This window comes from Pipra filicauda, unplaced genomic scaffold, assembly GCF_003945595.2.
Source record: "Pipra filicauda isolate LSUMZ 115617 unplaced genomic scaffold, ASM394559v2 scaffold802_size80185_pilon, whole genome shotgun sequence".
Classification (NCBI taxonomy): Eukaryota; Metazoa; Chordata; class Aves; order Passeriformes; family Pipridae; genus Pipra; species Pipra filicauda.
Window position 1 is genome coordinate 1 of NW_024104979.1, and position 27032 is coordinate 27032.

Below are 27032 nucleotides of genomic sequence, written 5' to 3' on the forward strand. Positions count from 1 at the left end.
CCCTTCTCAAACCTTCCCTTCCCTTCCCAAACCTTCCCTTCCCAGAGTAGAACACTGCACAGTATTGGACATTTCTTAAACTGCACTTTGCCATCCAGCAGGGGCAGGTCTCTGGGTGCTCCCAGGCAGTGGGTGGTCCCACTCAGTGTCACCCACTCACAGTGTAAACAGTGGGGTAGTTTATGGGGTCTTTTAACTGCCTGCCTAAAAATATTTGACAGATACTCTCCTGAACCACTTAAAGTTCTTCTAATCAAATCCTTCGCTGTCATTTTCCCAGCAGTTAATCTGTCACCAGCCAGAGGAGAAATCACCCACCTGCTCACAGGGTTGGTCCCAAACCCACCCAAAGGGGGAACACAAAGAAAAAGGGCTTTTCCCCTTCACAACAGCCCAGCTCTGGGCTGCTTTTCAGCCCCTTTGCTCCTTGCCTGAGCTGTTTTATTCCAGTCACAAAACCCCATCGAGCCCAGCCTTTAAAACACGATTTGGTGGCTGATTGTGTCTGGTTTTTCCCTCTGTGGACACTTCTTTTCAATGGCATTTGGACCCAAAGTTCACGTGTGTTGTGTCCACCCCCCTGCCACCCTGCTCCCAGATCTGATTTACCTGAGGTAAACTGCACATTTCATGGCCTGCAACAAACACATCTCTGCAAACACTTTCAATTAAGAGCAAGGTGAACCACACAGAGCTGAAACAGGGCTACAAAAGAAACAGCCTGCTGCTAATTAGCAACTGTACAAGTTTGGGAAGCAATTACTTTCTCACCCATAAATTAATGAGTGGCTCCCTCCATTAATCTGCCCGAGCAGCACAACTCAGAGCCAGCCTGGAAACAGGGGGATGGTGCTAAAAAAGGATGTACATTCATTTTTATTTAGCCCAGCTCTGAAAGAAGCCTTTAAAAATATTAGTTCTATATTCGTTAGTCTTATTTAGAGCAGCCACAGCCACGCAAATCAGGGGTTACGGATCCCCAAAGTTCAGCTGGAGAGACACAGAAATATTTTCCCAGCATTCATTATCCAGCTTATGGATTTGAGCAGCATGAAAAATGGATGAGGACAGAGGGGTAAAATTCTTAGGAAGCTACACCATGACTCACTCCCTTAGTAAACTCCAAAGAGATCATTTACAAGCAAAGGAAGCACATGGAATAACTGAGGGCTCGGCTGGCTCATTAATTCCCAGCACAAATCAATGAGGATCAGCTTCCAGCACACCCAAGGAACGCACAGCAGCTTTCAACCTCCCCAACTCCTTAAAACAGGAGTTAATTACCAGAGCTGATACCACTTAAAAAAGGGGGAAGGGTTGATTAGGGCAGTCACCTTGTGTTTGCTGGTAATACATGAAGACAGTTATTGAGACATCAAGTGTGGAGAAGGAAGTGATTCCACTGTTCCCCCCAGCTCTCACACCAACCTCCCCACGGCAGCAGCATCATCAACCCCGCTCTTAATTACCTCCTTAATGAGGGCGTTTTAGCATCCTAATCCACAGGGCTTTGGCCAAGTACCTTGGAACAGCAGCCTTTTGAAAAGCATCTCATGGTTCTGCCAGGATGAATCCAGAGAAACCCTGCTGGGCACTCCCTGGGGTTCACAGAACCATGGAAGGGGTTGGGTTGGAAGGGACCTTAAAGATCATCCTGTCCCACCCCCTGCCATGGGCAGGGACACCTTCCACCAGCCCAGGTTGCTCCAACCTGGCCTTGGACACTCCCAGGGATGGGGCAGCCACAGCTTCTCTGGGCAACCTGGGCCAGGACCTCCCCACCTCAACAGGGAACTTTGGTCGTGGCAAATGAACTTTATTCCCAAAAGCAGCTCCCTGGGCTCACCTGGGGATGACAGGGACACCCTGCCCTGCTGGAGGACACAACACCATCCCAGGGCACATCCAGCAGGGCAACAATCCAAGGGGTGGCACAAGGCAGGGCTGGAGCACCACGAGGGAACATTTGGACCCTGGGTATGGACACTCTGCTTGGGGAATTCTTTGCTTTAGGTTGTAGGGAGGTGGGTGTTGGTCTCTCCTCCCAGGGAACAAGGGACAGCACAAGAGGAAACGGCCTCAAGTTGTGTCAGGGGAGGGTCAGGTTGGATATCAGGGTAAAATTCTCTCTAATATCCCATCTATCCCTGCCCTCTGGCAGTGGGAAGCCATTCCCTCTTGTCCTTGTCCCTTGTCCCAAGTCCCTCTCCAGCTCTCTTGGAGCCCCTTTAGGCCCTGGAAGGGGCTCTCAGCTCTCCCTGGAGCCTCCTCTTCTCCAGGTGAACCCCCCCAGCTCTCCCAGCCTTTCCTCCCAGCAGAGCTGCTCCATCCCTCCGATCATCTTGGTGCCTCCTCTGGACCTGCTCCAACAGCTCCATGTCCTTCCTGTGCTGAGGATTCCAGAGCTGATTTTCACGTGGCTGTGATGGAGCTGAGTGAGCACAACTATTGCCCAGAGCCCTGTGCCAGGGGGAGAAGCATGAGGAGCACATTCCTTCCCCCAGGATCTGGTTCCTGGATGGAGATCTGGACAACCAGCAATCATTTTAATCCATGGGGCTCTGAAGGAAAGATTCCCGGGGAATTAAATATGACAGGGCTTTGTCTCTCAACTCAGACTCCAGACTTCCCAACTTAATTACTGAACAAAACAATTCCCTGAACTGCCAGCCCACAAATTATAAATTTCATTGAGGCTCATGTGAATGAAGAGCAGAACAAAGTGCTGGCCAAGCTGCTGAGTGACAGAGCCTCTGTTTAAAAACTGGGGCAGCCCTGACCCAGGACAAATATAAAAAGCCTTAAATGACATGTTGATAGATGGCACTCCCTGCAATAAAAATGCTCATAGGCTGGGCATCAGCACCTCCAAATGACAGACACAGCCCTGCAGTGGGTTCAGGGAGGATTCAACTCGTTGGCTGTGTTTGATAATCACTTTTCAGCTGATTTAACAAAGGCCACCAGTTCTGGGGGGCAGTGAAATGTGAAAGGCAGGGGTGGAGATGGCGAGTTGGGCTGCACAACCCCAGCTCTCCAGACACCCCCCACACATGGCCATGCACTGAGTGGGGCTGCAGGCACTCCATAATGTTCTGTGAGTCCCTTGAAGGGGAAGGAACTCCTCCTGGAAAAGCTGAACTCAAACACAGGACACAGCCTTTCATTCCAGCTCTTCTTGTGGATACCAAGAGAGAAACGGCCACTGTTGAATCCCTCACCCCTCTGCTCCCAGAGTCACATTCATGGAATCACTGAGGCTGGAAAAGCCCTCCAGGATCATCCAGTCCACCCTGTGCCCCATCCCCACCCTGTCCCCCAGCCCAGAGCACTGAGTGCCACCTCCAGGCCTTCCTTGGACACCTCCAGGGATGGGGACTGCACCACCTCTCCAGGCAGCCCCTGCCAGTGCCTGACCACCCTTTCCATGGAGAAATTCCTCCTGATGTCCAACCTGACCCTCCCCTGGCACAGCTGGAGGCCGTTCCCTCTCCTCCTGTCCCTTGTTCCCTGGCAGCAGAGCCCGACCCCCCCCGGCTCCCCCCTCCTGTCAGGGGGTTGCAGAGCCAGAAGGTCCCCCCTGAGCCTCCTTTTCTCCAGGTTGAGCTGTCCCCATTCACTCTTTAGTTTCTACAGCTTCCCTTAGGCATTGGAAGAAGTTTTTCACCAGGGAGGTGGTAAAACACTGGCACAGGTTGGGCAGAGAAGCTGTGGCTGCCCCATCCCTGGAAGTGTCCAAGGTCAGGTTGGATGGCCTTGGAGCAACTTCAATCTAGTTGAAGTCCCTGCCCATGGCAGGGGGTTGGAATTAGAAGACCTTTAAAGGTCCCTTCCAACCCAAACCATTCCATGATCAGTGAGTTGTAACCTTTAGTTGGACCAACGGCAGCAGCAAAATGAGGCTGCTCAGGACCCACCTGGAAGCAGCTTCCACAGCAGCCCAGGGAACTGGGATTTATCCAGCACTGCCAGACCCTCAGGTGCCCAACTGCCCTGCAGGACAGGGAGGTGGCACAGCCCCAGGCAGCCCTGCCACTGCCCACCTGGGCACCTCAGACCATCCACACCTTGTCCTTGGACCCAGAGCTCACAGGTGAGGGGACAACATTGAGGGGCTGGGGTGAGTTCAGGGAAGGGAATGGAGCTCATGAAGGGGCTGGAGCAGCAGGAGCAGCTGAGGGAGCTGGGGGGGTTCAGCCTGGAGAAAAGGAGGCTCAGGGGGGACCTTCTGGCTCTGCAACTCCCTGACAGGAGGGGGGAGCTGGGGGGGGTCGGGCTCTGCTCCCAGGGAACAAGGGACAGGAGGAGAGGGAACGGCCTCCAGTTGTGCCAGGGGAGGGTCAGGTTGGACATCAGGAGGAATTTCTCCATGGAAAGGGTGGTCAGGCACTGGAAGGGGCTGCCCAGGGAGGTGGTGCAGTTCCCATCCCTGGAGGTGCTCAAAAAACATGGGGATGTGGCACTTGGGGACATGGCCAGTGGTGACCTTGGCAGTGCTGGGGGGATGGTTGGACTTGATCTTACAGGTCCATTCCAACCGTCCTGACCCTGTGATTCTGGGACAGTAACTGGTCAATGTTGGGCTATTTTCATGCATGGAAATCATCCATGGTTTGGGTTTATTTATAGCAGGCACTAGAACAGGAGATTTAGCTTCACCTCCCTTCATCTAAATTCCAACTGGGATTCAGCAGGACGCAGTGGTTTTTTTGACAGGTGGGGGCAGTCCCCTCTTGCTGCTGCAATTAAAAACTCATTAAGGCACAGCTCATTTTCCTCATTACTTTAAGCACTTAAATAATCTTTAGTGTTTAATATGACAAGACTGAGCAGATTGGGACTGATACTTCCCTCTGCTCCTTCCTTCCACACATTTCCTTGGTCATTAGAATCTTGCAGCAAAGCCTCAGGAGCTTTGCAGCCCCAGAGCAGCATCCTCAGCTGGGCCAGACACCACCCCCAGCTTGGTGTGGGGGTGCTGCAGGGAAATCATCAGGACAAGTGTTTCCAAGTGGCCACAAACTGATTTCACAAAGCCTTGAGAAGATTCTGTGCTGGGACTGTCACCTCTGCTCTGCCCAAAGTGCTGCCCTCAGACACTGTGGGACAAACAGCCCTTGGAGCGAGGGCAGCCAGGCTTGGGTTGTCCTCCTGAAATGCAAAGGGATGGGGAGAAGCTGGAAGGCTCAGCTCAGGGGGGCAGTCACAAAGTCCTGTTGTTCCCGTGAGCTGCACGATGAAGCTTCACTTTCCCAGAGAAGCTGTGGCTGCCCCGTCCCTGGAAGTGTCCAAGGCCAGGCTGGAGCAACCTGGGCTAGTGGAAGGTGTCCCTGCCCAGGGCAGGGGGTGGGACTGGATGGTCTTTAAGGTCTCCCCCAACTCAAGCCATTCCATGATTCCATGATTTAGCAAGGACAGACCCTTCCCCAGGGACAACATTCTGCTTCTGGCGCCAACCACAGCAACCGGATCAGAAAATCATGGAATATCCTGAGCTGGGAGGGACCAACTCCTGGCCCTGCACAGACACCCCAACAACCCCACCCTGTCCCTGAGAGTGTTGTCCAGACCCTCCCTGAGCTCTGGCAGCCTTGGGGCTGTGCCCACTGCCCTGGGGAGCCTGGGCAGTGCCCAACCAGCCTCTGGGGGAAGAACCTTTGCCTGAGATCCAACCTGACCTGCCCTGACACAGCTCCAGCCATTCCCTGGCTGCTGTCCCTGGTCACAGAGAGCAGAGATCTCCCTCAGCTCTGCAGAAGCAGCTCTGGAGTGCCAGGGCAGGTTTAGTTCTCACTTCTAAAGGAGTTCCTTAGGGCTCATCTACACTTCATAGGAAAATCCTTTTGCCCCTTTGGTTTAAGAAGGAATAAATGGCAAAATAGAATCATTAGATTCTCATACAGAGAATCCAACAGAGTCCTAGAGTCATCAACAGAGTCATTAGGGTTGAAAACCCCTCTGAGATCATTGAGTCCAACCATCCCCCAGCACTGCCAAGGCCACCACTAATGATGTCCCCAAGTGCCACATCCATGTCTGTTAAACCCCTCCAGGGATGGGGACTCCACCACCTCCCTGGGCAGCTGTGCCAGGGCTGGGTAACCCTTTCCATGGAGAAATTCCTCCTGATGTCCAACCTGACCCTCCCCTGGCACAGCCTGAGGCCGTTCCCTCTCCTCCTGTCCCTTGTTCCCTGGAGCAGAGCCCGACCCCCCCCAGCTCCCCCCTCCTGTCAGGGAGTTGCAGAGCCAGAAGGTCCCCCCTGAGCCTCCTTTGCTCCAGGCTGAGCCCCCCCAGCTCCCTCAGCTGCTCCTGCTGCTCCAGCCCCTTCATGAGCTCCATTCCTTTCCCTGCACACAAAAATGCTGGATGGCAACACCAACCTCTGGCTTTTGGAACATTCAAGACGATGAGTTGCACGTTCTAGACCTTAAATACAACCATCAACTGTGCCAGAGACACCCTGGCATTAGAACAGACTAAGGCAATAAATACATTGGATGCATATTTAATATCCCCAGGCCTGATTCTCCCTTTACCATTGGCTTAAGGAAGAGAACAGGGTCCCACAGAGTTCAGACACTCATGGAAATGAGAACAAGTATTAAGCCCGGTGAGATTCCAAATCTCCATCCCCTCCACCCCATGAGCCTCTTTGGAGCAACACTGGATTAGCTCAGTTCATCTTAAATGGACGTCATTTATCTCCAGTATTTAACCAGGAAATCCCACTGGGATCAGCCCCATTTTCTGGCAGATGCTTTGCAGTGTCTCCTACTAATTGTTTGTTTATTTGCTTTGAGCACGACCCAGTTGTTGCCTTTTTAACCTGTCACATGGGAGCTCTGGGAAACAAAATGCTGAGCCCTGTCCACGTGCCAGATACACTTCATTCTCAAAGGAACACAAGAAATCACTTTTAATCAAAAATATCAAGTGACAATATCAATTCCCAGGTGACAAATGCTGTGTGAGCACCACAACTGCCAGGGCTGGACCAGAGGCCAGGGACACACTGGCAGGAGTTTTTGTCTGAGTTTTTGCAGGGAAGGGAATCCCAGCAGCAACCCTGAGACTAGACTGGAACACACTCAACCCTTCCTCTCTTCATCTGGGTCAGAATTGAACCCCTGACTTTCTGTCCTGTGGTACCATCACAGAATCATGGAATGGTTTGGGGTGGAAGAGACCTTAAAGCTCATCTCATTCCACCCCCTGCCATGGGCAGGGACACCTTCCACCAGCCCAGGTTGCTCCAAGCCCTGTCCAACCTGGCCTTGGACACTTCCAGGGATGTTGGTAGTTGTTGGACTCTCACATCCCACAGCAACAAACCTCACTGATCATCAGCCACTCTCAGTGTCACTCTGGAACAGGTCCCTCACTCCTGGCCATGAAAAGGGAAAAACTGTGATGATGAAGCCACAGAAAACACAAAAGGCCAATATAGGATGATGCTGGATTTGGTGTGAGCTACTTCCCTCTGCAGAGCATCAAGTGCCACCTCCTGGAACGTTACACTTGGTTGTTTAACTTGTTTAAAACCCTCTTGTTCTCCCATAAAAACATCCCAGATAAAAATCTGTGAGCAAGACCCTTCATCCAGCTTTGGGTCAACTGAAACACGATCTGTCTCAAGCAAAGCCAGGGAAGCCACCAGGGAAATCCATGATTTTTCAGAAAGATCATTTAGACCCCAGTGTTGGGCCAGCACTGAGTGGACCAGTTGCTTCAAACTGTGGTAAGATCATAGAATCACACAATCTCCTGAGCTGGGAGGGACCCCCAAGGATCATCAGTCCAACCCTCAGCCCTGCACAGGCCCAGCCCCAAGAGTCCCCCCCTGTGCCCCAGAGGATCAGCCAAACCCTCCCTGAGCTCTGGCAGCCTTGGGGCTGTGCCCACTGCCCTGGGGAGCCTGGGCAGTGCCCAACCAGCCTCTGGGGGAAGAACCTTTGCCTGAGATCCAACCTGAGCCTGCCCTGTGTGAACAGGAGCTCCAGCACTGCTGCTGGAGCACAACAGCACATCCACACTTCCAGGGAATCAACCTGCCTTTCTTCTTTTCCAAACCCAGATCACAGGGCAGCACAGCTCTATTTAAAACTTAAATTACATGGAAAAAAATGGAGCCTCCTTCCTCTCCTGAGCACTGACAACTCCTTCCTGCTGCTGGAGCTGAGGAGGAATTAGCTGTGCTCTTGTTCTCTCTCTCCTCTCTCCTGGGGCTGAGCTGCTGTCAGACCTCCTGTTTGCTTTGGAGAGCTTGGGAAAATCACCCTCCCTCCACCAGGCTGGAAACAAAGAGCAAAGTGTTTGTGGGGTTTGAGTGCACAGCTCACCTTGGAGCTGTGAAACGTTGGACTGTGGGTTTTCATCCGAGCTGGGATTGGGAAGGGAAGGCTTTCCCAACACTTCCAGCCAGCAGAGGGATGTTGCATCCTTTAAAAAGGCTTAAACCCCAATTTCCCTGGGTCCCTGAGCTCTTGGGATTAGAAACACAAGAGACTTTCCACATGCCAGCTTTTGGGACCAGAGCACAGGCACGACACTAAACTGTTCCCAGAGAAGGAAACTGAGGCACAAAATGTCCTTGATGTCCCTTGGCTTGAATGCACCTGGCCAGGATGAGCTGCAGGGAATTCAGGGATATGTCCTGTTTCTGGAAATAGGAGATTCAGAGCAAGGCACTGCCCAGGCTGCCCAGGGGGGTGTGGAGTCTCCCTCACCGGGGATGTTCCAGAACCATCTGGACACAATCCTGTGCCATGTGCTCTGGGATGACCTTGCTTGACCAGATGCCCCACTGTGGGCCCTTCCAGCCTGACCCACTCTGGGATTCCTGCTTGCAAGTGGAATTAGGTGACATTAGACAGCACATACTTTTTATTATTAAAAACCCCCAAGAAACAGCAAACTCCCACTTGGATCAGCCCGAGAAAAGCCCCAAACCCACCCAGCAGCCCCCTGTGTGTCCTGCCAGCCTCTGACCCCCTGCAGCTGAGCAAGGCTGAGCCCTCAGTGCCACCAGCCCACTACATGGATCCTGGGAATGTCTCCCACCCCTCTCTGCCTCAGGGGGAAGTGTTCCAGAGATGCCCCTGTCCCAGCTGGAAGAGCCCCAGGAGCACATTTTTCACTCACCTCCTTCCTCACCTACTTCCCTGGCAGTCCAAGGCACGATTTTTCCAGGGAAGAGCTGAACTCTGGGAAAGCAGGACTAGGGGAGGGAGAGGGAAGAGCAGCCCTGTGCCTTTGGAGGAGGCAGATGTTTGTCCTGCAGAATTCCCAGGGGATCAGTGTTTGGAAACACTGATTTAAACCCAACTCATTGCACTAATTGGTGCCCAGGGCAGAGCAGCCTCAGCAGCACCAACACCCACAGCTCCATCCCTGCCCTCCAGCATCCTGGAGATCAGGAGTTCTTCCCACAGGAACACTCCTCCTGCTCAGCTTGACCCAAGGAATATGAAGCAGTTTGATACACAAGGTAAAAGTGAGGGTTTTCTTTCCCCAAACCCTGATTTTGGATCAAGGTCTCAACTTCAGCAGCACATTCAGAGAGAGAGACCTCTCACCACTGATGGATCAAAGCCTTTGGGTTTGTTCCACTGCAGCAAAGTCCAGGCTTTTTCTTCAAAAACAAGGTTAAAAAATGAAGGGGAGAAGGAAAAGAGAAAGGAAAGTCCAGGAGTTGGAGTTGCACAGATCCAGAGGTAACTGAGCTGCTGGGTGCCAGTGCTGAGAGTGGCTCTTCCCAGAGCATTTATAAGGTGCCTTTTTTACAAGTTTTTAACGTTTTTTTTTTACATTCCCTAAATCCATGAACCCCATGACAAAGCCCCTCCTGCCCTGCTGTGTACAAACAGCAACCACATCACTAAACCTGATATTATCACCTTTTTCCCTGGCAAAATTTGACACCAGGATGGGAAGAATCACACCACAAACTGCCAGCTTGTCCCAGACTAATTTGTTCAAAGTGCTGGTTGACATGAAGAAGGAATATCTATTTATCAGTCCCTGTTTCCATGAGAAATACAGAAATTGTGTTGGGCAGAAATCAAGGCTGGCTGGCACAAAACTTAACTTGTGGCCCATTGAAACCTACTCCAAATGCACATTAGAAAATACTGATTATTAATTATTACCAATGAACCAACGTTAAAAGGAAGAGTAAAGTTCCTTACAGGTCACTGAAATCTTGAGGAGAGTTTTACTCAGAAAGCTGAAGACTAAAGAGGGGGGGAAATGGGGACTTAAAAACTGGAAAAAAAACGATGGAAAAAAGGGAACAGCTCCAGGCAGCTCACCTTGACCTCGATGAAGTCTGGTTTTCCAAGGGATATCAGCTCAGCATAAGCTTTGAGTTCATCCACATTCCAAGCTTTCACCAGGGTCAGCCTGTAAACCGTGCGCTGCTCCTGGAATCAAGGAAAAAACCCCATTAGGATCCCACTCTGGCCCAGGGATGTTCCAGCCCTGGGACTTCAAAGAGGAAAAAAGAGATTAAATCATTCCTTTATTGCAGAGATTGAACCAAAGCAGGAGCCTCCTCACTTGTTCTTTCAAGGCATTTACTCTCCAGCATCGGAGCTGAGCCACCTTATCCCACCAAATGACTGATATTCCTCCTGGATTTCCCAGGCACTTCGTTTTTACAGGAGCTTTAACTTAATGGGAAAATAACCAGGAAATTTAACTCTCTTTGATTTGCTTCCCCAGGTATAAAATGTCCCCATTAGTTACAGATGTTTTCGTTCCTCCAGCTGGATCATCTGGCACTGGTGACTTCCATAGGAACACGGACTCATCCAGGTTGGAAAAGCCCTGTGAGATCATCAGATGCAGCCATTCCCCAGCACTGCCCGGGCCAGCACTGCCCCTGTCCCCAAGGGCCACACCCACAGGTGTTAAATCCCTCCAGGCTTGGGGACTCCCCCACTGCCCCGGGCAGCTGGGCCAGGGCTGGACAAGCTTTTCCATGGAGGAATTTTGCCCAGTATCCAACCTGAGCAGTGACAGCACTCCCAGAGCTTCTGTCCTTGGAGTTGTTGTGATTTGCCCTCCAAGGGCTGCTCTCCAGAGAAGCTCCTGGGGACAAAAGGACTCTCCACACAAGCACTTGGCCACGGAACAAATCCACTCTCGCCGTGACATCCGCTTGTTTCCAGCTTTTCCTTCCCCTTCAGCTCCCACTGATGTTTTATTTCACTTATTTTTGGAATTTTAGTTCGCTTATTTTTGGAATTTTATTTAGCTTATTTTTGGAATTTTATTTCACTTATTTGTGGAATTTATTTACAGAGCAATTTTCCCAGCAGAAGTGCTCTTTGATTAACTCCTTTGCCATCCCCACACACTGTGAACTATAAAATGGGACAGTTCAGCCAGAGGGAAAGAGCCCTCAACAAATCCACAGCAACAAACCCACAGCAGCTCCAGGCTCCTCAGCTGGGCCCAGCCTGGATCCCAGCCTGGATCCTATCCATTTTCTATACTTTTTGTGGCTTTTGGGTTCTTTTTATTAAGTTTTATATTCTCTTGTGATTTTAATTTGGCCTTTTTGTCCTTTCTAACCATTTTACCAATTCTGGGTTTCTTTAGTACTTTTAAACAATATTTACCAAACTTATATATTTTTTAATATCTTTTTATAACCTTTAACCAATTTTGCTCACTTTCCTTCCCTTAACCCCATTTATTTGTGCTCATTTTTTGCTAGTTTTGGTTCATTTTTCCTTAATTTCATTTTTTTAAAATATTTCATAATTCACACCAATTGTCTTGTATTTGTTGGTTGGGTTTGGCTGGTTTTAACCAAATTTGGGGGTTTTCCCCCCAGGCAGTACCTGCCCCATGACCCCTGGCAGCACTGACAAGGAATAACTGTGCATCCATCACTTCCATAACTGAACTATCCCAAAAACCGTATTAATTAATCACAACTGGGGAGGGAAAGCAGGGAAAGAAACTCAAATGGATACAGGAAACAGGTAGAAAAATCAGAATTTACTGTTGTGACTGAAGAAGCCTCTTTCCAGAGGGCAACATCTCTCAAGTGTTTCTAGGAAAAGCTGGAGAAGGGACACATCAAAATGACTAAACAGCCCCAAAATGTTCTCTGGGAGTAATCCTTGAGGAATGCCAGCAGTCATATTGCTTTATTCATGTTCTATTTGTATTTGTTGTACAACAGAGCCCCAGGAGAGCCTCTTATAAGTGCAGCAAAACAAGAAATAAAGAGCTTAAACCCCGAGAATTCAACGAGCTGAAGCGGCGGCATCTCAAAGCAGGCTGATGTTCTGCTCCCTGTTTTTCCCAGGAAAAGCAACTTATTTCCCCCCCTGCAGGCATCAGGGGAAGGGGAGAGGAAGAGGAGTTAATCAAATAACAAACCCTGTGAAGGGGGGGCGAGTCAAGGGTGTGGAACTGCATCTGTTTGACACCAGAAAGCTCCGGGTGCAGAGAAGCAGCCCCGGGAAGGGGCAGGAGCACAGATGCCCATCAGGTGGCAAAGGAAATCCAGGTTATCAGGGCAGGCTGGTCTAACACACAGCCCTGGGGTTTCCTTGGGATTGCCTGAGATCCATTAAAGGCACCTTAATATAAAATATTGTCCAAGAAATATCTTAACAGGGGGAAAACCACTGAGAGGCACTTTGGCACGTGTCACTCAGTCCCCGAAATCTTTCCAGTCTTGCTCTCTGGAGGACACAAACCACCTCAGGGTTGGCAGGATGCTCACAAAATAGAGATTCTGGGCTTTGTCCCTTGATGGATTCTCAAAGCTACAGAGCAACAGGCACCTTTCTCTATGGGGGTCCCAAAAATGCAAGTTCCAGGGTGCAGCTCAGCCTTCTGTTCCCCAAACGCTTCGAGGGCAAAGGAATGAAGATCCGACCTGAGGAAAAGCAGTATTTTCCCTTCAGGCAATTCCTGCTAAAAATTCCTGCTAAAATCCTGCCAGGCTGCCCTGAAAAAGCATTGCAGCCTTTCAGTGGCAGGACAGGGCACAAGGGAAGCACAAACCTGAGCAGGGTTAGGGGAGGATATTTAGGATAAAAAAAAGCCTTTCATTGAGTGGATCTGAGGTCCTGGTCTCTCAGAAGATCTGGGAAGTGTCATGGCCCCAAGGCTGCCAGAGCTCCTGAAGTGTCTGGACAACACTCTCAGGGACAGGGTGGGATTTGGGGTGTCTGTGCAGGGCCAGGGCTTGGACTGGATCCTTGTGGGTCCCTTCCAGCTCAGGATATTCTGTAATAATACAAATGCTGACACCCTCCAGGCCAGAAAGGGTTAATAAAGGATCTGGTGTCACTCTGACAAAGTGTTCCCTTCCCACTTCAATAACCAAGAGGGATTGGGGCTGCTTCTTTTTTATCATTTCTTTTTAATTCCCTCCTCCCCAACATTCATCTTCTCGTAGATCAAACAGAATTATTCTCCACGAAACAGCCCAGGGCTGATCTCAGGAGGGACAGGGAAGGGGGGACACCCCAAATGTGCAGCAAAGAGCAGGGGGTGGAGTGATCCCAGGGGAGCATCATCTCCCTTCTCCAGGTGGGGCAGGAGAGGATCATCATCTCCCTTCTCCAACCAAAGCAGGGGAACATCTCCCTTCTCCAAGTGGGAAAAGGAAGCACCTCCCTCCTCCACCCAAAGCAGGGGAACATATCCCTTCTCCAAGTGGGACAGGAGAGGATCATCAGCTCCCTTCTCCAGGTGGGGCAGAGGGAGCATCTCCCTTCTCCAAGTGGGGCAGGAGAGGATCATTATCTCCCTTCACCAACCAAAGCAGAGGAGTATTTCCCTTCTCCAAGTGGGGCAGAGGGAGCATCATCTCCCTTCTCCAAGTGGGAAAAGGAAGCACCTCCCTCCTCCACCCAAAGCAGGGGAACATGTCCCTTCTCCAAATGGGGCAGAGGGAGCATCTCCCTTCTCCAAGTGGGACAGGAGAGGAACATCAGCTCCCTTCTCCAGGTGGGGCAGAGGGAGCATCTCCCTCCCTCAACCAAGGTAGGGGAGCACCTCCCTTCCCCAAATGGGGCAGAGGGAGCATCATCTCCCTTCTCCAAGTGGGAAAAGGGAGCACCTCCCTCCTCCAGCCAAAGCAAAGGAGCATCTCCCTTCTCCAAGTGGGGCAGGAGAGGAAGATCATCTCCCTTCTCCAACCAAAGCAGGGGAACATCTCCCTTCTCCAAGTGGGGCAGGGGCAGCATCATCTCCTTTCTGAAGGGGGACAGGAAAGGAACATCATCTCCCTTCTCCATATGGGGCAGAGGAAGCATTTCCCTTTCCAAGTGGGGCAGGAGGAGCATCATCTCCCTTCTCCAAGTGGGACAGGGGAGCATCATCTCCCTTCTCCAAGTGGGACAGGGGAGCATCATCTCCCTTCTCCAAGTGGGACAGGGGAGCATCATCTCCCTTTTCCAACCCAGCCCTTCCCTTGGATCGTGTCCCTCGCACTGGCTCTGTTGTTCAGGCACAGGAACAGTGTCCCACCGTTTGGGAGTAAATATAATAACCCCTTTATTTTTATCCCCACTTCCTAGCCCCAAGGCAGGCACCCTGAACACTCACACACCTTTCTCAGACACAGCTCAAGTTATTTCATTGCTAGAAAATGCCGTTTCCTGCCCAGACACCTCCAAGAAATGCCTGTTTTTGCAGCTAATGAATCTCAGTATTGTCAACACAAACACTGAGCTGCTTGAACAGCAAAAGCACCCTCTGGGGAGAGGAAATGATGGTGCAAACTCCAAACAAAAATTGCTCTTTCCTTCACACAACTTCACAGAGCCTTTGCAGGGACTGGGGGACGAGCAGGAAGCCACTTCAAAGGCAGCTCCTTGGGCTCATTAGGATTTGCTCCCTCCCCTCAAGGGAAGGCCTGACTTGCAAAACGACTTCAGGACACATTTTCAGAGCTTCTGAGCTGGCAGGGACCTGCTCTGATCACGGCACAAAACAGCCTGAAAACTGGAAGTGCAGCCCCACAGCCCAGCATTCCTGGAGCAACTGGAAAGCTGCCCTTTCCCAGCACTGGAAAAGTCCTTTCCCAAAACTCCAGCCTCTTCCCTTGCCTGGGTTATGCAACAACTTCCTAAGTGAGCAAGTGCTGAATAAAGATATCAAAGCAATTTTCACACTTGGAAATTACTTGTCACAGGGATGTGGATCAGGAAAAAAAAACCCTGGAGCCAAGAATCACTTCAGCAGAGTCGGTAACGTGTGTTTTTATGCAGAAACCTCGGCAAGGATAAAGGATCCAAAATGCAGCAAAAGGGAATTTCAAATTCCAACACAACCCAAAATTTCACAGCTTTCCAAAGCCTGGAGACAGTGCCCTTGGAAGAGGCCTGGAGATCATTTCTGCCTCTCCCAAAGCCAGCTCTGTTCAGCCTCCAGGCTCCCAGAGCTCTGCAGGGCATGGAATGGTTTGGGTTGGAAGGGACCTTAAAGATCACCCAGATCAACCCCCTGCCATGGGCAGGGACACCTTCCACTAGCCCAGGTTGCTCCAACCTGGCCTTGGACACTTCCAGGGATGGGGCAGCCACAGCTTCTCTGCCCAACCTGTGCCAGGGCCTCCCCACCCTCACAGCCAGGAATTTCTTCCCAATATCCCATCTATCCCTGCCCTCTGGCAGTGGGAAGCCATTCCCCCTTATCCTGTCCCTCCATCCCTTGTCCCCAGTCCCTCTCCAGCTCTCCTGGAGCCCCTTTAGGCCCTGGAAGGGGCTCTCAGCTCTCCCTGGAGCCTTCTCTTGTCCAGGTGCCCCCCCCCAGCTCTCCCAGCCTGGCTCCAGGGCAGAGGGGCTCCAGCCCTTGGAGCATCTCCGTGGCCTCCTCTGGACTCCGTGTGGCACCAGGAGAACATCATCACCATCAGAAGACTCAGTGCCCTTGAAAGGATGCAGATTAATCCATTTTTTTGGCAAGCAGGACCCTCCCCTCCCCTAACAAGCTCCTCACTCTGCTCTGGCTCATCCATCACTGGAGGAACAGTGTCCTCCAAGAGTCACATTGCAGGACCCAGGGATTGTCGTGCTGAGCAAATTTCCACAGCACAGGAGAAGTTCCTCCTCGGCACAAGAGCCCAGAAGTTTTCAGCTTCCTTTCTTCAGGCCAAGAGTCATTAAAGCAACACCCTGAACAGGTTGTGCTGCGTAGGAACCTGCTAAAACCACCCATTGTTCCAGAATTTGCTATTAATACAGCAGTGAAAGCGAGTGGAGCTTTGTCTCCACTGCTAAAAAAGGTGCTGATTAGCATAGGATAATTAACACACGAGCTGCTCTGCTGTACAAGCCCAGCAAAGCTCAGAGCATCGATTTTAGGGCTTGCAAAGGGAGCCTAAAGCCCAGCCTAAACCTGCAGCTCAGCACCAGAGCCCTTGGGCTTCCCCCAGGATGTCCCAGCTGTTCCCAACTCATCCCCAGGATGGGGACAAAGCCCAGCACCCTCTCTTTGGACCCTGAACCAGCTCCAGCACAACATTAAATCTCATATTAGGGATCTTCTCTGCTGCCTGTCCCGGTGTGGGGAAAAACCAAACCAAATTATTGCTTCTGAAGTGCTTGGGGGTGTTGATTTTCCACATGTCCTGGAGTTTCTGAAGGTTCAAAACCTTTGAGGTCTCTTCCTGTGCCCAGTATTTTCTTGCCTGGAGTGACCCAAATATTACTGTGATCTAAGTTTAGCTGGAATTGAGACACAGCTAATTTGGAAAGTCAGCCTTGAGAGTTTGCAGTCCCACCAGATTTTCAAAACTGAGGTTTTCTCTGGATTTGGATAATTCAGTTTATTACATGTGAGACCATCAGAAAATAATCTGTTGTTCATGTTAAATATGGGTATCTAAAGAAAGGCTCAGAAATGCCCCAAGATTTGTGTTTCCATCTATGTGTAAGCATAAAACCAGCTTTTTAAGTGCTCAGTTTTTCCCAGCTGAGACTTACAGACTTCCCTCAAAGCTGACTGAGTGGGTGGGATCTCTGCCCACGGCAGGGGGTGGAATGAGAGGGTCTTTAAGGTCCCTTCCAACCCAAAGCGTTCCAGGATTCCATGATCTGAGTGTTAATACCAAAGGGATGTTTTTTAAAAAATAACCCCAAACTTTAAATTAAAAAAACATAAAAACCAACCAAAACATGAACTTGCTCCTACTTTTCCACATCAAAACCATTCCTGATCTTTGTGAGAGAAACAGGAAAAAAACTAAATAGAGGATCAGGGAAAAAACCCCAATTCCAAGGTGATGTGTCCACATGATGAGGGACTGGTCCTACATCTTTTCTCACCACTGGAGTCCAATTCAGTCCCTTTAAAGGTCAGAGCAAAGCAAATTCTAATTCTTTCAGCTTTACCACATTTAGGTAAGAAACAAAATTGTCTCTCTGAGTATAATTATTCTGAGGTGCCAAGTCTGATCTCCAGATGAAATTCCTTATTCTTTTAAAGGTCCTGCAGATAAGATGAAAACTGTCATGAATAATAATTAGAAAACCACCAAAGTTGGACTTTTGGTTTATATCAGGGTTTGAAAAGACAGACATCAATCAACACAACCTCTCCAGGTCATCCCAAATCGAGCTGGATTGACCAGCTCTCAAATTCTGCCTCCAAAGAAGGAGGAAATCCTGCAGTGATGTGAGCACATCAGCTCAGGTTCCCAAGCCAGAATTTCAAAGCAGCTGCTGATGTGTGAAGCACGAGAATGGGGGATCCAGACTGGAAAGCAAGGAGAAAAAAACCCATCAATTTTCATTCTCTTGCCTTCCTAAGTCACATTCCCCTCCACAATCATTCTTCCTGCACGTGCTTGTAATCTACTTTATTGCTTCACACTCCAGTAGAAATTAATCAGATTATTAAAAAATCTCTGTAAGTCACACAAAGTACAGCAACAGTTTTGTTTTGAGACCCATAAATGTTGTTCTCAAGCAAATCCAGAACCATGACTGCTCCCTATCCATTTTTCATGGCCTTGGTTTTAATACACTTAACTCTTGGAAATCAGCACCAACAATATTCCAGGGATTATTCATTTCTTTTCCATATTTCTGGGGCAGTTTCAAGGAATCATGTAAAATTTATACCCAGGGAAAAAGAAGTCCAAGGCAATGGGACTTAAAATAGAAGAGGCATTAAAACAGATCACATCAAATCAGCAGCAAAAACCACCTCAAGCTTGCTGTTAAACAGACCACACAGCCTGGTGATGGTTCAGTTCCCAGGGAATTAGTGGATGTTTAACTCCAAAGGGCCACCACCTCCATCCCCCTGGCCAGGCAGAGCAGAGGAGCCGTGAGAAATTTTCTGCATGAAGGTAAAAGACTTTTAGATTTATTAAATTCTCTCTGTATTTTAGTGTAATACAGGAGTACTGGGGAATTCCCCGAGAGAAAGACACAGAGCCTTTGTTTCCCACCAAAATAAAAATTCAGGATACCTGGTAACATTCCATCCTGTAACTGTGTGATGCATCATCTCAGAGGAAGAAATAAAAAAGAAATAAGGCTGTTTGGAAACAAAGCTCTCGTTGCAGTCTGAGCATTCATGAGCTATGTGTGAGAAAAGCTGGGACTGTTTTCCTGGAATGTGAGTCCAGGAGAGGCCCCGAGGGCCTGAGCTGAGCAGGGAGTGGGGTCTGTGAGCTGAGCAGGAATCCCCGACCCACCTGGGACAGGGCACAGCAGGGGACACACAGAATCCCAGGATGTGCTGAGCTGGGAGGGACCCCCAAGGATCCTGGAGTCCAACCCTCAGCCCTGCACAGGCCCAGCCCCAAGAGTCACCCCCTGTGCCCCAGAGGATCAGCCAAACCCTCCCTGAGCTCTGGCAGCCTTGCGGCTGTGCCCACTGCCCTGGGGAGCCTGGGCAGTGCCCAACCAGCCTCTGGGGGAAGAACCTTTGCCTGAGATCCAACCTGAGCCTGCCCTGACACAGCTTCATGCTGAGTCCTGTCATAGAAGGGAAGAGGAAGGGAAGCTGACCCAGCTGTGGCCTTCCAGGACCTGAAGGGACTAAAAGAAAGCTGGAGAGAGACTATTTACAAGGGCCTGGAGTGACAGGACAAGGGGGAATGGCTTCAAACTGCCAGAGAGCAGGGTTAGATGGGATATTGGGAAGGAATCCTTCCCTGTGAGGGTGGCACAGCACACGGACACAGCCTGGGAAGGTGGGATTGTACTGAAGAGAATAAACTGCCACTTGTTATCTCAGGAAATAACGAACCAGCAAGGCAACCTCAAGTGATGAAAGCAGAGATTGAGCTGCCATAAAAACATAATTACTTCGTTAAAAAACACTCTCGTGGACTGCAAAGCAAAGGATTTATGATATTTTTCTGCTGGGTTTTGTCCAAATCACCTAAAAACAGATTTGAAAGCCCCACCACCACCTGCTGGAGATCCTGCCCATTTCACTCGACAAGGACCAAGGTAAACAGAGAGTCCAAAATAAATTTCTCTCATTGATTAAACAATCCTTGCAAGGCCAGGGCTCTTGTAAAGCCCTAATTCAGGAGCTGGGCTCTAAAACAACAAATATTATGGGCAGATAAATAAGCTTTAAACATTTTAACTGCCCATTCTGTTAAGTAGTTCAGCTCCAGATTGAGCTGGGGACAAAGAGAATTCCTGCATAGTGATGGGACAGAGCAGGATGGGCCAGGAGTGAGGAGAGGGGACACTCCCATCCCAGCACACATTGGGATGATGCTTTAAAAGCAGTTCCAGAAGGGCACCTGGATGATGCTCTGCAAGAAAATTGGGATGTGGAGATCGATCCTGCTGCAAACCCCCAGCACTGAGGGCTGGGAATCACCAACCACGGGAAGTTCAACAAGGGGAAGGGCTGGATTCTGCCCCTGGGATGGGGCAACCCTGGATGGATGGACAGATTGGGAATGAGAGGCTGGAAAGCAGTGCCAGGAAAGGGCCCTGAGGGTCCTGGTGGGTGCCAGTTGGCCCTGAGTCAGCAGTGCCCTGGCAGCCAGGAGGGCCAACCCTGTCCTGGGGGCATCAGGGAGGGGATTGTCCTGCTCTGCTCTGCCCTGGGGCGGCCTCACCTCAACATTGGGGCAGTTTGGGGGGACACAATGTAGGGAAGGGATTGAGCCATTAGAGAGTGTCCAAAGGAGGGAACGAGGATGGGGAAGGGCCTTGATTTGAAGGCGTGTGAGGACACTGAGGGCACTTGGTGTGTTCAGCTGGAGCAGAGGAGACTGAGGGGAGACCTCACTGCAGTTCAACTGCCTGGGCAGGGGCAGAGGAGGGGCAGGGACTGAGCTCTGCTCTGGGGGGACCAGGGACAGCAGCCAGGGAATGGCTGGAGCTGTGTCAGGGCAGGCTCAGGTTGGATCTCAGGCAAAGGTTCTTCCCCCAGAGGCTGGTTGGGCACTGCCCAGGCTCCCCAGGGCAGTGGGCACAGCCCCAAGGCTGCCAGAGCTCAGGGAGGGTTTGGCTGATCCTCTGGGGCACAGGGGGTGACTCTTGGGGCTGGGCCTGTGCAGGGCTGAGGGTTGGACTCCGTGATCCTTGGGGGTCCTCAAACTCAGCACATCCTGGGATTCTATGACCTCACCACAGTCTGAAGCAATTGGTGCCCTCCTTTTGCATGGTGGTGTCCAGTGGCAGGGACCGTGTGCTGAGGGAGCATCCTGGAGCACCCTGGGATAGTGGGACAGGGATGCCCAGAGCAGCTGTGGCTGCCCCATCCCTGGAAGTGTCCAAGGCCAGGTTGGACGGGGCTTGGAGCAACCTGGGCTGGTGGGAGGTGTCCCTGCCCATGGCAGGGGGTGGAACTGGATCATCTTTAAGTTCCCTTCCAATCCAAACCAATCTGTGGTTCTATTCTATGATTCTGTTCAGAAATTACGTTGCTTCTTAATAAATAAAACCACAACAAAGAGTTTACTCAAGTCCTCAGTGTCTCTGCATGCACAGTGTGAGTTCTTCTCCCCCCGAGGAGCCTGACTTGAGGCTCTATGCTTGACAGTACCCGAAATTCCGACATCTCACATTAAACCCAGTCTCCATGAAAAGCCTTTGGATCCTCCCGCTTCCACAGCAGGCTGGACTCTTCAGGAGAGCCCAGAGAGGAGATGAGGCTCCTCAGGATTGTTAAGCAAATTTCAACACAGAGCCAGAATGCCATAAAAGCAATGGAGCAGACAAGAGTTTTTACAGGTCTGTAAATAGTTGTATTATCCCACGGATCATCAACCCTCCAGTTCCAGGGCTCACCAAACACTCCATCCCCTGCTGGTTGTAGAATTAAGCAGTCAGGGAAGATCATTCACAGTGCATCTGGTATCAGTTCCTTCACCAAACACAGTCATGAGCAGCCAAGTGCTCTCCTGGGATAAGGAAAAACGGAGATTCCTGAACTAGTCAGCACAGGAACTGCACCAGACTATTACATTTAGGGATGTCTGAACACAACAGAATCCAAGCTCAGCCAACAAAGGCCTTAGTTATGTAAAAAATGGAAAATAAATCATTTCTGAACTGCCACTTTGCTTTGACCTTTGTCACTGTCACTAATGACCAGCTTTCTGTATTCAGGTATGTCCACAACATTAAACTCCAAAAATTAGAGAATCCCAGAATGGTTTGGGTTGGAAGGGACCTTAAAGTCATCTCTTTTCACCCCTGCCATGGGCAGGGACACCTTCCACTAGACCAGGTTGCTCCAACCTGGCCTTGGACACTTCCAGGGATGGGGCAGCCACAGCTTCTCTGCCCAACCTGTGCCAGGGCCTCCCCACCCTCACATGGAGGAATTTCTTTCTAGTATCTAATCTAAATCTCTTGCTGTCCCACATGCAGCTGAGCAGGGCTGGCAGAGCAGTTTCCCAATATCCCATCTAGCCCTGCCCCCTGGCAGTTTAAAGCCATTCCCCTTGTCCTGTCAGTATGTGCCCATGGAAGAAGTCCCTCTCCCTCCTTTTATAACCCCCTTTAGGATCTGGAAGGGGCTCTCAGGTCTCCCTGGAGCCTTCTCTTCCTCCACCCTTCCGAAGCCATAAGTCTTCCTGATTTTATTCCCTTGCACAAATCCACGAGCACATTCCCACCAGCACACCATTCCCATATCCCATAAAATCCACATCCTCAGTTACACCTCAGTTACAGCCTCTTCATCTGAGAGGAGAAAACACATCACTCCTGCAGGTGCTTTGTCAACTCATCCTTCCTGAAACATCAAATGGATTCAAATGAATGGATTCAATGAACCCAACAAACGCTCCTTATTGGAATCATCCTGCCATTGATAATCAGTGAACAAGGAGAGAAATCCAAGAGCTATTCCATTCAGCAAACTGGAATATCCTGCAGTGCTCTGCACAATCCCAATCCGTGGCATTTGGTCCCGTTACTTCAGCTTTACAGGCTGAAATAAAAACTTATTTTAAAGCAAAGTGCAGACAAAAGTTTCCTTTGCATATTTCTAGGCTCCTTTTGAAAAGTTTCCATAAAACCACACACGTGCTCTGTCTTCTCAGGGTGATTTTACAGGAAGATTATTCCAGTTCCCAACCAGAGAAAATGTGACAAGATGTCCCCCAAGAGCATGGAAGCTGCTGGGGTGGCTGGGAATTCTGGCTCCCAGGGAACAGAGCAGCCCCTTGGATAGTGATTGGGTTAATAAACAACAGAAGGGCTGGAAGGGGGGATAGACACTGGTTGGAACCAAGTTCCCTAAAAGCCAAGTCTGGCATCTCATACAGCTTTAGGAAGAGCTCAAGGCTAAGGAAAGATGGTGTTTAACAGAGGGAAAGAACAGCAAATGCTCCTTAAATGATAAGTGGAAGGAAGCTGGATAATGTCTGGGAGCTGAGGAGGAGGAGAGATGAGAGGACTTGGAAAAGGAGGGTCCTGTTACTCCCATTCCCAGCTCCCAGGTAAGAGCCCCCTTTCCAAGGGCCACGGGAAGGGGCAGCAGTGCCTTGTGCCACCAGCAGGGTGGCAGCTGGGCAGCACCTGCAGCTGAAACAGCCCCCCCAGGAGCAAACAAACAGCCCCAAAGGCCCAGGCAGCAATGAGGAGCAGGGGATTGGTGTGGGATAACGGACAGAGCATTGGACAAGGACTAAGAGAACATGGATTTCACCCCCAGCTCAGCCTCTGGCTCGCTGGGGGGGTCACAGACACCTTGCCTTCCTCCAGCCTCACTATCCTGCCTTCCCAGGACACACAGGACAACCAGGAGCTTGGAATAACACATCCCTTTGGTTGGGAGCTGCGTTCATGAACATTTTTCCCCCTTTTCCCGCCTGCAAGCAAAGCCAGAGGCACTGGAACAGCAGGAGAAATCAGATTTTGCTCCCTCTGCAGCCAAACATCTCACTGCAGCCTCCCCTGGATTGCTGCTCCCTGGAAGCTCCACTGAAAGGAGATGATGCATTTCAGAGGCAATAACTTCACATTAAACACCTTACCTGTGTCACACTCCTCACACTGCATTTCCAAGGGGTCACACCAGAAGTCTCATTAGCAAACCCATTTAAACAAGCACACAGCTGGTGCAGAGCATTTACTGTGCAGGAGAGTCAAATTCTTCCAAATTTATAGTGGCAAAATTGATTACTGATTCTAACATCTGTTGCAGATTTTCCACTTAAATTCTCCTTAAAAAGTCACTCAGCTCAGAAACATCACACACGGCTCCCCCTCCCCCAGGAAGCACAGAAATCATCTCCCTGCAAATCAAATGTGTCTTTTCATAACAGCAATTGTTCCTGTCATATATTACATAATAATAAGCCCTGAAACGTGCTGGAGATGTGATTCCATGTATTTGTGCTGTTTGCAATCACACAAAGCCAAGGGGAACTTGGAGGGCAGGATCACGTTGGAGGGGAAAAAAAAAAAAAGACTAAAGTAAACAGCAGCAGATGCAAGGCTGGGAATGTTTAAATATGCAAACTTCACCATCCAGAATTGGAAAAGGAACTACCTGTAAACAGCATTCCAATGCTGCCCTGGAAGGTGGGAATGGGAGATGGGTTTTATATCTCCTGCCTTCCTCTGGCCAAAGCACCTTCCAGCAAGGAGTTATCCAGCCACAGGCACCAACCCCAGGCACTGTCAGTGGGTGACATCCCAGAGCAGGTAGAGGGAACCTTTTCCCTTCTTGATCTTTTTCTTAATAAAGAAAAAAACCCAAGGCATTTGTTACACCTCCCCCAGAGAGCCATGACCCTGGTCCTCCATGAAATCTTAATTCCCTTCAAGTAGAAAAACACTGAGGGCAAGGTTAGACCCCAGATCTGAAGCACATGTTGTGTGTGATGTTTAAAGACCCAGCTCTGAGCTCCTGCCAGTGCCAATAAGCTGTTTCCTTTGCTTTTTGTGACCCTCCTGGAAGGACAGGAAGGACAAGGTTCTGCTTCATCATCAGTTCCTGCAGTGCCACAACATCTATTAACCTCCAGGGCTCGTCCCCGCTCGCTTTGCGTGTGGCTCCAATCTGTTTAAGGGAACATTGGCACCTGTCCCCTGAAAGTTAGAGCAGCTCAGCAATGCCACTTGGTGTCTGGCAGCACAGCAAGTACTGCAGGGCACGGGGTATGGAGTGGATTGGACAGGATTTATCATGATTAAGTCAAGAAAATACAGACAGAAGAGGTGGCACCACGGCAAGGTTGGGAGAATGTTCCTCAGAGCATGAGTGACACCAGGGGCCTTCTTCCCAGAGATCATCGAGCCCATGGACCAGCAGCCACTTGCTTCAGGAGCTGTTTTAGTCTCTCAACAGCTTAGGAAGAGCATTTCCAGCAGGGCAGGGAGGGATCCTGCCCCTCTGCCCAGCCCTGGGCAGGCACATCTGCAGGGCTGGGCCCAGCTCGGGCTCCTCAGCACAGCAGGGCCAGGGAGCTCCTGCAGCGGGGCCAGCGCAGGCTGTGAGGATGAGGAGGGCACTGGAGCATCTCCCTGAGCAGCAAAGGCTGAGGGAGCTGGGGCTGTTCAGCCTCCAGAGCAGAGCCTGAGAGGGGCCCTCCCACCGTGTGTCAGGGGCTGCAGGGAGGGGGCAGAGGATGGCCCAGGCTCTGCTCGGGGGGCCCAGCAATGGCACAGGAGGAACGGGCAGGAACTGATGCCCAGGAAGCTCCAGCTGGACAGGAGGAAGAACTTCTTCCCTGGGCAGTGACCCAGCTCTGAACAGGCTGCCCAGGGAGGGGCTGGAGTCTCCTCCCTGGGGAGATTCCAGAGCCCTCTGGACACAATCCTGTGCCCTGTGCTCTGGGCTGGCCCTGCCTGAGGAGGGAGGTGGCACCAGTGACCCACTGGGGTCCCTTCCAGCCTGACCCATCCTGGGATTCTGTGGAAAAAAGCACATCCAGAATGGGACTTGTTGTGCTGGTCCATCTCCAGCTGTTTTCCCAGTGTCTGGGTAGAAATCCATACACACTTTGCCACCCTGGGTCACTGCATCCCCACTTCATCCATCAGCAACTCAGAGGGGCATTCCCACTTGTCTCAGTCACATCCCTATCCCTGGGAAAACCCTCAGGAATTTATAGACCACAGCAACCACAAGAACAGTTTCCAAAGGTCCTCAGCCTACAGAACATGGTCCAGTAACACTGAGGGAAACAGATCCCAAATCCAACACAAAAGAATCCCAAATCTGACTGTGGGGGGAAGAGCTCACAGACCATGGGTTGTTTTCTTGCTCAGCACATGTCTGGCTGATGTTATATTTGGGGGAAAAAAGCATCGACTTGATTATAAAATCATAAGGGATGGAAAATCCATCCCTTCCCTCCTGAGCTGCTGGACCCTCACTATTAATTTGCACCTCATTCCTCACTTGGATTTTAGCATTAGGAAGCAGCAATGGCTGGAAGAAACATCTTTCAACAGAGATTCCTCACCCTGACACAGAGATAAGGAGTCACATCCTTAGTGCTCCCTCCAAGCACTTGTCTCTCAAGTCAAGTCACCTCTCAATCATCCTCACAACCTCAAGGCTGTCAGAGGACGAGGCTACAAAACTTCAGATGTGATGTTTGGAAAGGGCACAGTCCCAGTTGCACATGTTAATGCCTTTCCTTTTCCTCTCAATTTAATTTGGGAGGGAGAGGACACAAGAAACAACTGAAGCCTTCTGGGAGTGCACCCGCTGTTTAACACAAACTCCTCTCTCACAAAATGGTTCTCAGCACAGGAAGTTTAACACAAAGATCAGCTCAGTAAGAACAGCTCTAGAAAGGATAAAACTTGCTCCAAACAGTAGTGGACAAAGTGTGGGGGGGTTCATCTTATTTGCTGCAAAGAGAAATAGCACAGATTATTATCTTTTATTCCTGAGCTTCCTTTGAAAATGGATGTAGCAGCTAATCCCCAACATGCTGGATGAGGCAGGCAAATCCTCCTGGGAATGATCCCTTATCAAATTCACTCCTTTACTGAGGCTCAAGAACTTTGTGCAGAACTTCAGTTCAAAGCATGAAATCCATTCTGTAACTGGGCCAAGGTTGGACAGGGCTTGGAGCAACCTGGGCTAGTGGAAGGTGTCCCTGCCCATGGCAGGGGGTGGGATGAGATGAGCTTTAAGGTCCTTCCCAACCCAAACCATTCTGTGGTTCTTTAACCACCTCGCTGAAGCAACAGGTTCGGAACCCCCCCCTTTGCCCTTCTATCCCTGTGTTCCAGAAGAATCAGCCTGGTTTTGGTTACAGAAAGAAAACAGCCAAGAACACCCTTTCTCAGTCAGGACTGTGTCCTCTCCTCTTCCTTTCTCCCACTCCTCTGTCTGGATTATCCAAGCAGAGGATTATTTTGCAGCAGGCCCTGACCCCCCCACCCCTGCAGCCCCAGGACAGGATCAGCACTTGCCAAACCCCACAGGGCGAGCCCAGCAAGGTACAGCTTGTGTTTTCAGCAACTCCCTTTGCCCACTTTTATTTTTTAAATGTGCACAGACCAAACCTCCCCACGATTCCCACTGGCAGTGAGTCACAGGAGCTGCAGTGCCAGCTCGTCTCGGGCTCAGGAGGATTGACTCAGCCTCGA

At 50.4% G+C, this 27032-nt stretch overlaps 1 protein-coding gene across 1 annotated transcript in view; it reads right to left on the reverse strand.

Moving 5' to 3' along the window:
* Nucleotides 1-10207: 10207 nt before the first annotated feature.
* LOC113992199 (S-adenosyl-L-methionine-dependent tRNA 4-demethylwyosine synthase TYW1) overlaps nt 10208-27032 on the reverse strand; it is a gene marked incomplete at its 5' end in the record, with an annotated part of 69975 nt that continues 53150 nt past the window's right edge. Inside the window, one exon of the mRNA XM_039390137.1 lies at nt 10208-10424. Coding sequence (XP_039246071.1) covers nt 10260-10424 — 165 coding nt within the window. The remainder of the gene's footprint in view (nt 10425-27032) is intronic.